Source organism: Pocillopora damicornis, chromosome 8 (genome assembly GCF_964200805.1).
Source record: "Pocillopora damicornis chromosome 8, jaPocDami1.2, whole genome shotgun sequence".
Taxonomy (NCBI): Eukaryota; Metazoa; Cnidaria; class Anthozoa; order Scleractinia; family Pocilloporidae; genus Pocillopora; species Pocillopora damicornis.
Genome location: NC_142677.1, coordinates 14,664,138 through 14,677,180, shown reverse-complemented (window position 1 = coordinate 14,677,180; position 13,043 = coordinate 14,664,138). Strand labels below are relative to the sequence as shown.

The following is a 13,043-nucleotide window of genomic DNA, read 5'->3' as shown; positions in this document are numbered from 1 at the left end:
GTGACGCATTTTTGCCTTCCTTAATTAGATTTAACAAAGTCTGTAGTGTTTCCAGGAATGATTTACAAATTAAGGTCTTTTATAAAGTCTACCAAGTATCAAATATAGTTATCTGACTAACACTCGGTTTGCCGCTTACTATCACCGAAAATTATTATTTGTTGAGGTAAACTTGTGCATTGCTAAGATGAGTGTTATTTTACTTTGAATTTTCATTACAATTGTTATAGACTTCTGTATTCTAATTCCGGTCTCTCTGAACTTTGGGTAGAGCGGAAGTTGATCATGTGATGACTAATCCAAAAATTTGCATCTGGCCATACAAAGGTCTTTTAACTTCGGATCAGGAGCCAGCCAAAAGAAGAATCAGAGTTTTCCGCCTAGGAAAAAGTTTTGTTTCGTGAAAAGGGGGTAGATGTCTACTTCTACTTAACAAAAAGCTACAATAACGCCCAAGGTATTTACGATTCTATCACCCAGTATTCAGTACTGAATTACATTTGTTTGTGCAATGTACCGTGCATTTTCTGAAATCGCGTGTCGGTAGAAGTGAAGTGAATGTATTGCCAGTTGGAATTTCCGTTTGCTAACTAAATTCAATGTCTGAATAAATCAATTTGACACAAGTAGAGGAAAACAGCATGATATAAAATCGATCAATTTGCGTAAATTTTATGAACGGAAGGCAAGCGTTAGCTATTTATTGACGTGCCCAGGCAGATGTTTACAGCCTAATTTTTCTTTGAAATTCACCTTCGTTGGTAAACATTTTACAAGCAATGTTCAAACCACTGTTGTTGTTAGAGAAAACGTAAGACATTTTTTCTAGGCTCCAATGGAGATGGTTCAACTGGCCTTCATCGATCGCAAGTCGAAAAGAACATATTCAGAATGACTGAAAAATGTTAGATTGATAAGAAAATGTAGCCCTGAACTGGCAAGGTCCTAAAAATTCCAAAGAATCGGGCTCTGGAAATATGTTGCTCCGTTACTTCAGCGAAAAGCTATGTCGTATATAAATCTGCTTGATTTCAGCTTCACTCGCGAAATTCAGGTTACTTACTCAACGTAATGCTTTTCGTGTTGCCTTTGTACTTTCTCTTTCTTCTCTAGGTTAAGATGGAGAACAAGTGCCTATTAGGATTGATTTTTCTATCGTGCATTGATAGATGCATTGCACAGAGCATTCAAACAATCAACAGCTGCACGTGTCGGACATCTGATGGTAACTTTTATAGTCTGTGGCCCTTCAGAGGAACAGAAAAACCGCGGTATGTTAAGTTTTCTCTTCTGCTTTCCATCTTGTTTTTAAGTGACGATGGAAACGATATTTTCCAAGGGACTTCCATCCTTCTATTTAGAGCTAATATTAAATCATGTCAATCATAATCATGGAGAATGGCTTGGTTAAGATACATGAAGTCTCGATTTGCCTTTTGGGAACAAAACCCCTATTATCATGAATTGTTCTCAAGCTGATCGCTCAAGACTCGTTTATATGCATCGGATGGTCCGTTCTTTACTAAGAAGTTGCTCTGTCCATGATTCTGTTCTAAACGAATGGGGAGCATAAGGGGTTCTCAATAATCTGCGACGTCTCTTTTTGTCAATAAAAGAGATAATTTAGAATGATAAAAACAACCTGGCATACACTCAAATGCCAAATACGTCTGAAGTTAGCATATGCTTTCCTCCTGGAAAATCTTTTGCACTCCTTTTGATAATACCTTTGCAATTCTGTTCTTATGATTTTTTTTTTTCATGTGGACAATAGCTTTGATGTTCCTGGAAAGAAGTACCCTGGTTGGAGGTATGCTTATAATCCTTGTACCTCTATGACATTTGGACAAGATGATCCACACCCTGGAAAGATATGTCATGATATCGGAGTAGGTTCATCAGACAGCCTTTCATTTCTAAAACTTTGCAGTGTTGTGTTGTCATTGTTTTTGTTCTGTTGTTTCAGTAGCTTCCTGTTTCCGATAATTGTAGCAAGTCAGCATTGCCAAATTAATGTTCTGCAAACTTTTTTTCTGAGAATACCTTGTTGATTTTTCTTCGCATCCAAGCATCTTTTACAGAAATTCCAATGTTTTCAAAACGACAGGAAGCTGATTTTTATTGTTAAATTTTATTTAGATATGTAAATATCCTAAAATAGAAAAACCGCGTGATTACCTACAAGTTGGTGTGCAGACGGGGGTCAGATGTGAAATAAACGAAGGACAAATTGGGCTGTCGTATAAAACAGAGTAGGTATTTCTTACAAACGAATACAAGCCATTCTTATGTTGAAATATTCTGTCAGGCGCCAATTTAAGTTATGTCATCTCAAAGAGTTGCTGCATTATCAGTCGACATACTAGCCCCCTAAGGGGTTTATTTACTGATTACAACGATCAGGTAGCATTTGATAAAAATTCGTCTTCAAGCGTTGAAAATCTCTGAAATTAATCTCGCTATTACCAATTCATTAGCAATAAACAAAATTCAAAAGTACGTAACTTTTGCACATATCATTGCAGCGATCACTCTATCGACCCTCCAAGATCAACGGTACAGCTTATTTGTGACCAGACTATTTCATTCCCGGTTTTTGAACCCAAGGATGAAGATAGATATGTTAGTATGACTTTTTATTGTTGATTTCTGGTTGTTGTTGTTGTTGTTGTTGTTGTTGTTGTTGTGTTTTTTTGTTTCTGATTATTTATACTTTGGAAAGGGATGTGACTCCCTCAATTCTATATTCTTACTGTTTCTTTGGGAGAGGGGGTGGGGGGAGGGTGAGTATCTGTCAATTTTTTAGGCGGTTCTGAACTCTAAAAATTTGACAACTAGATAAGGAGCTGAAGTTAGAACCGGCATCAAATTTTTTTGTGGGAATTACAAACAAATTATAATGAGAAGCGATGGAAAAAATATACATTTTCGGAATAAAGTTATACTAACCATAATCTTTAACAGGGGTTTCATGTTATTCCATGTCATAGATATTCAGTATAAAAACCAAGTGCGCATGTCCAAATCAGTGTTGGCCTGTAATAACGACGACAACAGGCTCAACGAAGGTAATACCGACGACAACAGGCTCAACGAAGATAATACCGACGACAAAAGGCCCCACGAAGGTAATACCGACGTCAACTTCAAATTCAACCGAACACAGTCGTGAAGGTAATTGCCAAGATTTGTTTGGACTTTGTACGTGAACGGACTACAGCGTTCCCCTTTTGTGCGTGGATGGGAGGGAGGGGGGAGGGAGGGGGAGCGAGGGGGAGCGAGGAGGGAGCGAGAAGGGGAAGGAGAGGGAGAGGTAGAGGGAGGGGGAGGGAGCGGGGAGGGAGGAGGGAGGGGCGGGGTAAAAGGGGAGAGGAGGGTATTGTTTCGAAAGCAACCATATCAAAAGATTGTGTCATTATCCTTACATCCAGAAATAAAATCCGAGATTCTAATTTTGCACGTTGGCGGTTGCCAATCTCTATAATCTCTACGAGGAAGACCTTATTCAGATCATGTAAATGATAAACCATCAATTCAATCAGACCTGGAATGCTTTTAGTGTTATAGTGAATGTTCATGGTCGGTTATGCTACTGTTTATATTGATCAGTATCTCATCGATACTTTGCAACGAAAAGATACTTCAGCTTTCAACTAGGGAGTATCTCTTAGCTTAGCTTTTTATCAATCGTGGCCACTACCCTAAAGCCACCAATAGGATTGTAATTGCTATTTCAATTATCATTTATCATCGAAAAAATGTCCGAGATTAAGTTCGCTTTAGTTGCTTATAAAAACTGTTTGCACACGTGTTCTTTCATATATCAAAAAATGATAAATTTGAGGAATATTTCTTTACGCCATCTTAATTATTTTTATTTTCTCTCTCTGATGAACGTTTACCTCATTGCATAACGCCTCGAACATTCATTCCACAGAAGAGTCGAAGGTACTTCATGGTTAACGTATCCAGCAGAATTTTTTTTGTATTATAAAGAAAACAAAAACAATTTCGACCTGAGTTCATAAAGACCTTTTTTTTAATTTCAGATTCAAAGTCGTTTAATTGGGAGCTGTGCATTTTGCTACCGGGTCTTGCAGGATTTTTCGCCATCATGCTTTGTTCTCTATGGCGGCATTTTGCTGCTGTTAGAGAGGCATTGAGGTGCCGATGCTGCCATCATTTTGAAGAGTGTGAACCGTTAATAGTACACAAAAACGATCTTGGAAAAACAGAGAAAACCTATCGTATCAAAAACAAACAAGGAGATAAGGCTGTTGAACACGAGGATTTTGGAGGAAAAGACAAAATGGTCGAGCCAGTTCAAGAGCAAGACGTGGGAGACAAGTCTCAAACTGTTGGGAAAAATAACGTTTTATCATTAATCCTGTAACAAAAGCGAACCCTTGTTCAGGTGTTGGGTCCTTATTTCCAGGGCTTGCCCAAAGGGCAAAGGCCAAGTATAGGTTTGGCCTTCGTATTTTTTTTCCGCGTTCAGCCACAAATCGCCCCCTGAACTATAAAGCGCATCTGTGAAGCTAGCTCTCGTTATTTTTTTTTTGTTTATAAATAGTCTTGCAGTTGTATTCTGTTCATATATCTGAGGGGTGGGAAAGAGACAGATTTTTTTTCTCGAATGTAAGGAGAAGTTAACAGATTTCAAAATAGCGTCTGATGCGAATCGGACGGGAAAATTATCAGGGTGGTTCCCCCCTCCCCCCTCCTTTTATCAGGGTGGTTTTTCTCCCTTTTCCTCTATCCTTGATCAAAAAACACCTTTGTAGACCTCAAAAATGAAAAGAGATGTGCGAGAGAATTATCAGTAGGAAGTAAAATAGCTTCGAAGCTTTAAAAACGGGATGACAACAGTCGTCACGATCGGTAGTTGCTTGATCGAATGCATCAAATCAGTTTATTTGAAGGACGAGGAGTAGTTTAGGCGTAGGAAGACTGAAAATTTTAATAAAAAAGCATCCAATTGAATTGTCATTCACAGTCATTCTAAAACATTTAATATTGTCGATAATTCTGCCGTGACGATGCATTAGAAACGCCTGCCTGGCCAAGTGAGACAAACATGATTACAACAAATTTCCAAAGTGGCAACGATCGATCGTTGCTTTATCAGATACTTCAAATCAGTTCATTTGAAGGACGAGGAGTAGTTCAGGCGCCGGAAGGATGCTCATTTTAGTTTAAGAGAACTTCAAGTACGATCTATAGCTAGTAACGATGCATTTAATACCATCTTTCGAGTTCGAAATGAATTGAGTCGAGGCACACTACGAACATCTAAAAGATTGTTTACGATCTAATGGGAAACGCAACGATTATTTTGTGTAAAAAGTAGCAGCTAGCTGAGACACTGGTTGAAACGCTGTGATCAAGTATGCCCCGGTCTGACATAGTCACACTTTGGGAATTTGCTGTCACAAACCTCGAATTTCAACTCGAAAAGACTTTACGATGTTAAGTGCAACGCGAGCCGTGTGAAGAGGGTAGACGTGTGCACAAAAGTCAGGTAATAGGGAAAATTCGGACATGACAACACGGGAAGCCCGAGTTTACGCACATATGCTTCTTGTTTTAGTGAACGGGCAATCTTGCTTTCCTTGAGGCAAATATTAATCGAAGTCTCAATTACTAATAATTCGCGCACCAAATTCCTCCCTCAAAAAATTTCTACGTTCGATATGACATGAAGTCTTAAACATATAACCCTCGTCATTCATTGCTTCAGTTGTAACTTTAATTCTTATAGAGAGTGTATGTATGTAATGGTAGAACATGTACAGTGAGCATCAATAAAATTATCAACCAACATTACCAAGTATATCACATGATGTCATTTCTCAGTGCTTCTGGACAAATTAAAATTATCGAGGCTTGTTTTTTGACTTGAAAAGACATTTTGACTTGCGCCAAGTATTTTTTCTGTTTTAATTTTGCGAGTAGTTAAATGATTGATCCCGATGTTGGACTGATGATCTGGTAGGTCTATGCTTTTGTTTACCATGACAATATATGAGTCCTGATACATGTCAGGTCTTTATTTAAGCCTAAAAGAATGAAATTTGCTTATAAATTTTTACTGAAAATGTCGATGTTGTTGAACTGAGGTTGCCGATTACCTCATGATAAACCAGAAAAAGGACTTAAAATTTTTTGATTAGCCAACGTATTGGAGCCGGAAGCAACTGCAATTAAATTAGAAGCCATTCTTAGAAATCCAAGCCATTTGAGAAACCTTCCTTTGCAAGATGATCTTTTGACTTGCAACTAACTCTTGCATTATGTTGGCTCCAGCTCCTAAAATAAATCCAAGTACTTGTTCTGGCACATTACACCGCAAGATGCAAAACCTGGCCTGAAGCGACAGATAAACGAAAGTTAGTAAGATACTAAAATTTGATATTTTACGCAGAAATCTTTAATTTTTTTCTCAAATTATTTCAAGTTATTGCGCCTCTTGACAGTACTTACAAAATTTCGAATTTCACTAACACAATCCCACTACCGGTTTTTCTCGAAATGTGTACGATGACCTTTTCATCACGGCGATGAGACAAAAGTTTCAAATTACTTTCATGAAATTGTAGGGTGTTCAAAACGCATTTACTTTTTCCATTCAACGTAGGATCTAACTTGAGAAAAGTTTGCAGATCGTCCTAGCCAAGCCACGTAGGACAACTGCAATTTCGCATAGTCGAGGCGAAATTGATCAGCTTGGCGAACCCACTGAAACTGCCTTCTATCGCAGCGGTGTCAATTATTGTTCTCGGGAATACGGAAAATTTATAAGTAAGACGAGACTTACCTGTAAGTTGAAGTTTGACTGTAATTCTATGAGATACCAGTCACGAACTAGGGAGTCACGTGAGATATGTGCGAGTAGCCCGAGCGATCAGTCTTTAAAGGCGAATGATTGCAAGCAATAATGGGTGGGAAGTAATAAGATGAATGTGCTACATAGTCACCAAGTGAAGGGGTAGGGCACGTGACTCCCTAGTTCGTGGCTGGTATCTCATAGAATTACAGTCAAACTTCAACTTACAGGTAAGTCTCGTTTAACTTATAAATTCTATTTCGACACCAGTCCTACTCACTAGTGAGTCACGTGAGACTTTAAAGCAGTGCAATTATGAGCAAAGAAATAAACACAAACAGGTTTATTTACCAAAACTATGTGTACAAAGCAACTACTGCAATATGGCTTGTCAGTCTATGGTGCACAGAGTGCACTTCAGGAAAGAAGGCAGTAAACAGTAAGCTGCCAAGTTCCCAGATTCATTGTCATAGGGAGTCTGCCTATAATAGGCAGCAACTAAATAAACACAACAAACATGTGGTAATGAGTACTGGTTAACAGTAACAAATGTCTTGTAACAATCCTATGTGTGGAGGTTCTCCAATAGGAGTTGTCCATAAGCTTTACTTGATGTGACGATGGGTTTCCTGTAGAATCTCCCAAAGGTTGTCGCATTCGACCAGCCTGCGTTATCCATGATTGTAGACAATGGAACCTTACACTTTGCAGCTGCAGATGCAAAAGCTGCCCCGGTGCTATGTCCCTTAAAGACTGAGGTATTTATTCCTGACTTTTCAAGAATCGTTTTTAGCCATCGAGAAATCGTGTCAGTTGAAACTGGCTTGTGAGGCTTTTGGAAACTCACTAGCAGCTGGTCACTCCCTTTCCTAAGGTGACTTGTCCTTTTGACATATTCAGATAAGCAGACGATAGGGCACAGACGGTTGTCTGGTGAGTAGGCTGTGAATGTTAAGTCTGACACATGCTTTCCTGGCCGAGAGGTCTTCAAAAGTTTGTTGATGATGAATACACAGCTATCGTCCTTCAATACCATATTGCTAACAGAAAGCAAATGCATTGTCTGACACCTCTGCCTTGATAACAAAGCTAAAAGCATTGTCGTTTTGAAGGTGAGATCCTTCAAAGTTAAGCCCGGAGGTGGGTGAAGGTTTGACAAGTAAGCCAGGACAGTGTTGACATCCCAAATGTTCTTGTATTTAGGGAGGGAAGGTTTCAATTCAAACACGCCTTTGAGGAAACGACACACCATGGGGTGGGTACCAAACGACATATTGTTAGCCAATGTAACAATAGATGAGATGGCACTCCTCGCAGTGTTAATAGCACTGTATCCTATGCCAGAGTCATAGAGTTCAGCAAGAAAATTGATTCCCTCCTCTACAGGGGACAAATGGGATCAATGCTCCTTGTACTACAGTAGCGTCTCCATTTCTCAAGGTAAGTAGCATATTGCTTTCTAGTGCCTGACTGCCAGGAGTGTTCCATGACTGTGGTAGCTGTTGTCAAAAGGCCTTTGCCATTGAGGTATCTCCGGACAAGTGACACAGAATCAGGCACAGTTTCTTGTGAAGTGGATGAGGTTCCTGTGGGCTGCTGGGTAGGAACAGAGTGTCTCTGTCCTTTGAAAGCTGTACTGGTGGTTGTATTAACATCTGCATTAACTTGGGCCACCACGGTTGAGTTGGCCATTTTGGAACAAGTAGAAGCCCTGTTTCCTTCTCCTCTTGAATCTTTTGAAGAACTCTTGTTATCAGGCTAAATGGTGGAAAAACATAAAATAAGTAATGTTGCCAAGACATGTGAAAAGCATTGATGGCAAAAGCTTCTGGGTCTGCTCTATAAGAGACACAGGGCGTGATCTGGCAATTGATCCTAGACGCAAATAGGTCGATGTTAGGGGTAACATTGAGCTTGGTACAAGCCCTTGCAAAGAGAGTTTTCTTTAAGCACCATTCAGTACACCTCTTAAATGTACGCGACTCTTTGTCTGCCTTTACATTTTCACACCCTGGTATACGAGCCATAGTCAGCCATATATCGTGCTTAATGCACCAATCCCATATGTCTTTAGTTAGCTTGTTTAGCTTAGGGGAGTGGCTTGTACCCATCTGGTTAATAGTTGATTCAGTGGTAGTATTATCGACTATGACCTTAACATGTTTGCCATGAGTCAAAGTACTGAATGATTTTAAGGCAAAGAATACAGCTAACATTTCGAGAAAATTGATGTGCTCCTTAGCATCTTCAACAGTCCAAAGTCCCCCAGTTGAAGAATCACTGGTTGCTGCACCCCACCCCTGTTTTGAGACATCAGAAGTAATGGTAATATCTACTTCTCCTCGATTTATCGGGTTGGATGCAGTCTCGATTGATTCAATCCACCACTTAAGCTCTTCACCTGCTTGGCTGGATATGCACATTGTGGCATCAAAGTTCCATTTGCTAGCATTAAGAGCTATAGTTTTATCTCGTTCTAAATAGCGGTAGTGAAGGGGTCCATAGGCAACGCCAGGAAAGCTAGATACTATAAGCCCAAGGACCTTGGCTACATCCCTAATAGTAGGCTTTTTACAGTGCAACATAACAGTAGCTTCCTGTTTTAGCTTAACAGCCTTATCAGGTGTAAGGTAGACTTGCATGTTAACTGAGTCTAGAGTAAAACCCAGAAATACCAGTTTTTAAGTTGGGATGAACACCGACTTCTCAGGGTTTACCACAAATCCCAAATTGTCTAATAATTTTACCGTGTCAACCACATTTTTTGCACAATCATCCCAGACTGTCCCCATCAACCAGGAGTCATCTATGTAACCTGACAATAAGTGGCCTAGCTGTCGAAGGGTGGCAAAGACTGGTTTCATTAGCTTGGTAAATTTCCTAGGGCAAAAGGCCAACCCATTGAGAAAACATGTAAACTGAAATAACATGTTGTTCCACTCAAATTTGAGGTACTTCTGGTGTGGCTTTGCAATAGGGACCGAATAGTAAGCATCTTTTAAATCGATTGACGCCATGTAACAATTTGGGGTCATGAGCCTAACTGCTGTCCAGACCGAGTCCATTTTAAAATGTTGGTATTCAACATGCTGGTTAAAGCTTTTCAAATTTAAGATCATTCGAGATGATCCATCTTTTTTATTTGTCACAAAAATAGGCGAAATATATTCTCCACTTTCATGTTGAGTGGGTACAATGACACCTTTGTCAAGCAATTTTTTAATTTCAGCTTCAATAACTAGTGAGTCACTGATGTTGAATGTTTTCCTTTTGGAAATCAAGTTTTTTGTGGGCTGTGTGGAAAATTCAATGTACTGACCCCTAACACAGTTAAGGACTTCCGAGTCGGAAGTTAGTTCTTTCCATTTACCAAGGAAATGTGTCAGTTGGCCACCCCTGAAGCTTTGCACCTTATTCGCAAAGATATGTTTCATATTGGACTCAAACAAGACAAGATTATTTACCTGTAAATTATCAAGTGTGTCAGCGGAAATCATTGATGCTTCTTCCCTTGGTCCTGTTGTCGGAAGAAGGGTTTTTGAAGTGGCTTCGAGTTCCACTGACGGCCTTTGGCTAAAAAAGGCTTGCTTCGCCGATCAAATTTTTGGTAGTTTCGGGAAGGGTGTCCCTTCGAGTTTTTGTGGCGATTCCCAACTGCTGTGGAGCTTACTCTGTTGGATGCTCGTATATTATTCAGCTGGGTTTGCAGGTCGTTTCCAAACAGCTGAGCTGTTACAGGAACATGGGAAGCACACAGACCAGCATAATCTTTGTTCAGATGCAGTTTGAGCGACTCCCTGCGACGGTGGGACAGGTCGATATGTGCGTGCCCTAGGAGAGCGACCGCATCGGTGTTCACTTTGACAAGTTTCTGAATGTCAGAGTCTGACTTCGGCTGCTTCGAATTCTTCATTTCTAGCAGCATCCCAATGGATTTGCACATTGCAGCACCAGCTGTGGCAATCGTTTTCTGGATTAAGCTGGACCTGAGGTCCTGCTGTTTCACTGAGTGGCTCAGTTTATCCCAGATTTCATTTCAATAGCCGGACCTGAGTCGTCTGCATTGAGAAAATCCTCTGCGATTTCTGACAACAATTGGTCATTGCTGCCATCGTTTTGCTCAAGTGGAGCACGTGGTTTATCCTTGGAAATTCCGTCGGCTTCAGTGCCACAAAGGGCCTGCAAGTCTGCATCAGAGTCTTCTCCATCGTGCTCTGAACCATCGAAGGCACTCATTTCGTCTCTGGAACAGTGTTTACGCCATTTAGGGTCGATTTGTTCGTCTGTGTGGCTGGAGTGAAGACGCTTCAGCGACTACTGCACGGCGATCATCGAGTCTGCCATTGCTCCGAGGTTTCTGTTCACATTTTGCATCATACTAAACATGGGATCCGGGTGGACATCAGTTGGAGTCTTTTCTTTAGGGTCCGTTTCGACGGTTAAGAGTTCGTCCTCCGCCTCAGTGGAAAGTATTTGATCATGTTCGTCCGCCATAATCCAAGCACTGGAAAAATACAGGACCGACCGCTCTGGAATTACGCGCGCAACTGATCGCTCGGGCTACTCGCACATATCTCACGTGACTCACTAGTGAGTAGGACTGGTGTCGAAATAGAATAATCTTTGTGCTGTGACACTCTTCATTTGGAAAAACGCGTAGTATATCAACATATCCTAAATGTAAGGAAAAGCTCTATAGATTGAATTTGACAGCGCACCAAGCATCAATAGTTGAACTGAGGTAAGAATTTTCTTCACTAGCAACATTCACGATTTTTTAAATGATAATTGCATGTACGTGCGTTGATGAGAACATTTACCTCTCATTAATGGAGTGGGAAAAAGGCAAAGTGTGTAAAGATGCATATAAATGCGATACCGGCTTCGATACTTGGCATATTTATTTTGGTTTTGGTGCGTAAGATTACCGAGTGTAGAAAACTGAGGGGAAAGAGCCACTGCGTTACTAGGATTTTGATTCCCGGAAAGCTTCTGCGTAGGAAGCGATCGATTTCGCAACTCCGCCAAGACAAATATTGCAAACAACAGACGGTGATTGCTACCATGGTATCGCTGAAGCGTAAAAGTGCATATTTACTCCATTATACGAACAAGAAGTGATTTTGAAAAGCATTTCACTATAAAAAATTGCGATAAAACATTTCTTAAAATCATTTCAAGATTAAAAAAATTGCTAAAAAGCGACGACGTTTCGACGTTAGCTGAACGCATTATCAAGTCAAAATAAGTAGTGATTTTTGGTCTATAAATACTAAAAAAAAAAAACAACAATAGCTGATTAAAAAATTGTAACGTGAGAAAATATCAAACAAAGAGTTTAGCACGTATGGAGTCCGTCTGAATATTTAAATTGGGCTTAAGTTTCTTGATGAAGAGCATTTCAAATACTAAGCAATCAAATTTGCTCTGGCACTTTCTTAAAACCGTGAATTGGCTTTCTCTCAAAAGGTTGTTGTTACCATGAGCTTCTAAGAAATGTCTACCGATTGCCGAATTTTTGTGCTCAGCAATGCGTTGATGAAGGTGTCGGGCTGTATACCCGACATAATCTGCATCGCACAGATCACATGAAAAATTGTGAACAACACACTGCTTATTAACAATTGACGGCTTGATTTCTTTGGGTCTGAGGTCTTGCCCCAATTTCTTACTCACGAAATTGGGGCAATTGCTGAGCACAAAAATTCGGCAATCGGTAGACATTTCTTAGAAGCTCATGGTAATTTTTTAATCAGCCATTGTTGTTTTTTTTTTTTAGTATTTATAGACCAAAAATCACTACTTATTTTGACTTGATAATGACGTTCAGCTAACGTCGAAACGTCGTCGCTTTTTAGCAATTTTTTTAATCTTGAAATGATTTTAAGAAACGTTTTATCGCAATTTTTTATAGTGAAATTTACTCCATTGCCTCCTAAACGACTTTAGTGCAGTTTACTAAGAGTATATTGCAGTATGCGAGTGCGATCTTAGTCAGGTTTGTCCTGCACTTCACTTTGTTCATCTGATTGCTTTTTCTTCTTCAGGCACATCTTGCCTACGATAGTGCATGTGTTTCAGCGTACAAATCGCTGCCGTGCTTTAATGTATAAGTCAGTTACAGTACAAATGTTTGTTGCTGTTGCTGTAGGAAAGTTTTTTTGAAGTGACATTTCATAACAAGTTGTTTAGGTTAAAATTTTATAAGAATTTGGGA

The 13,043-nt window shown here is 39.8% G+C and overlaps 3 protein-coding genes and 1 pseudogene across 4 annotated transcripts in view; 2 read left to right on the top strand and 2 right to left on the bottom strand.

The window, feature by feature from the left end:
* The first annotated feature begins 271 nt into the window (after window positions 1–271).
* LOC149041546 (uncharacterized) lies at window positions 272–5,833 on the top strand. Its single transcript, XM_089180299.1, has 7 exons — window positions 272–457; window positions 1,114–1,271; window positions 1,775–1,889; window positions 2,140–2,252; window positions 2,526–2,622; window positions 2,991–3,174; window positions 4,050–5,833. Exons 2-7 carry the CDS (start codon window positions 1,120–1,122, stop codon window positions 4,391–4,393), a joined length of 1,005 nt encoding a protein of 334 aa, XP_089036425.1. The 5' UTR covers window positions 272–457; window positions 1,114–1,119; the 3' UTR covers window positions 4,394–5,833.
* A 2,498-nt stretch (window positions 5,834–8,331) lies between these two features.
* LOC149041545 (uncharacterized) lies at window positions 8,332–9,468 on the bottom strand. Its single transcript, XM_089180886.1, has one exon. The coding sequence runs from the start codon at window positions 9,466–9,468 to the stop codon at window positions 8,332–8,334; it is 1,137 nt and encodes a 378-aa protein (XP_089037012.1).
* On the bottom strand, window positions 8,449–11,431 carry LOC149041544 (uncharacterized; annotated as a pseudogene). Its single transcript, XR_016179120.1, has 2 exons — window positions 10,291–11,431; window positions 8,449–8,584 (listed from the first exon to the last, which is right to left on the bottom strand). The product of XR_016179120.1 is annotated as an uncharacterized LOC149041544 (transcript).
* Window positions 11,432–13,043, top strand: part of LOC149041543 (uncharacterized) — a 7,999-nt gene continuing 6,387 nt past the window's right edge. Inside the window, exon 1 of the mRNA XM_089180290.1 lies at window positions 11,432–11,567. The gene's annotated coding sequence lies outside the window, so the exon portion shown is untranslated. The remainder of the gene's footprint in view (window positions 11,568–13,043) is intronic.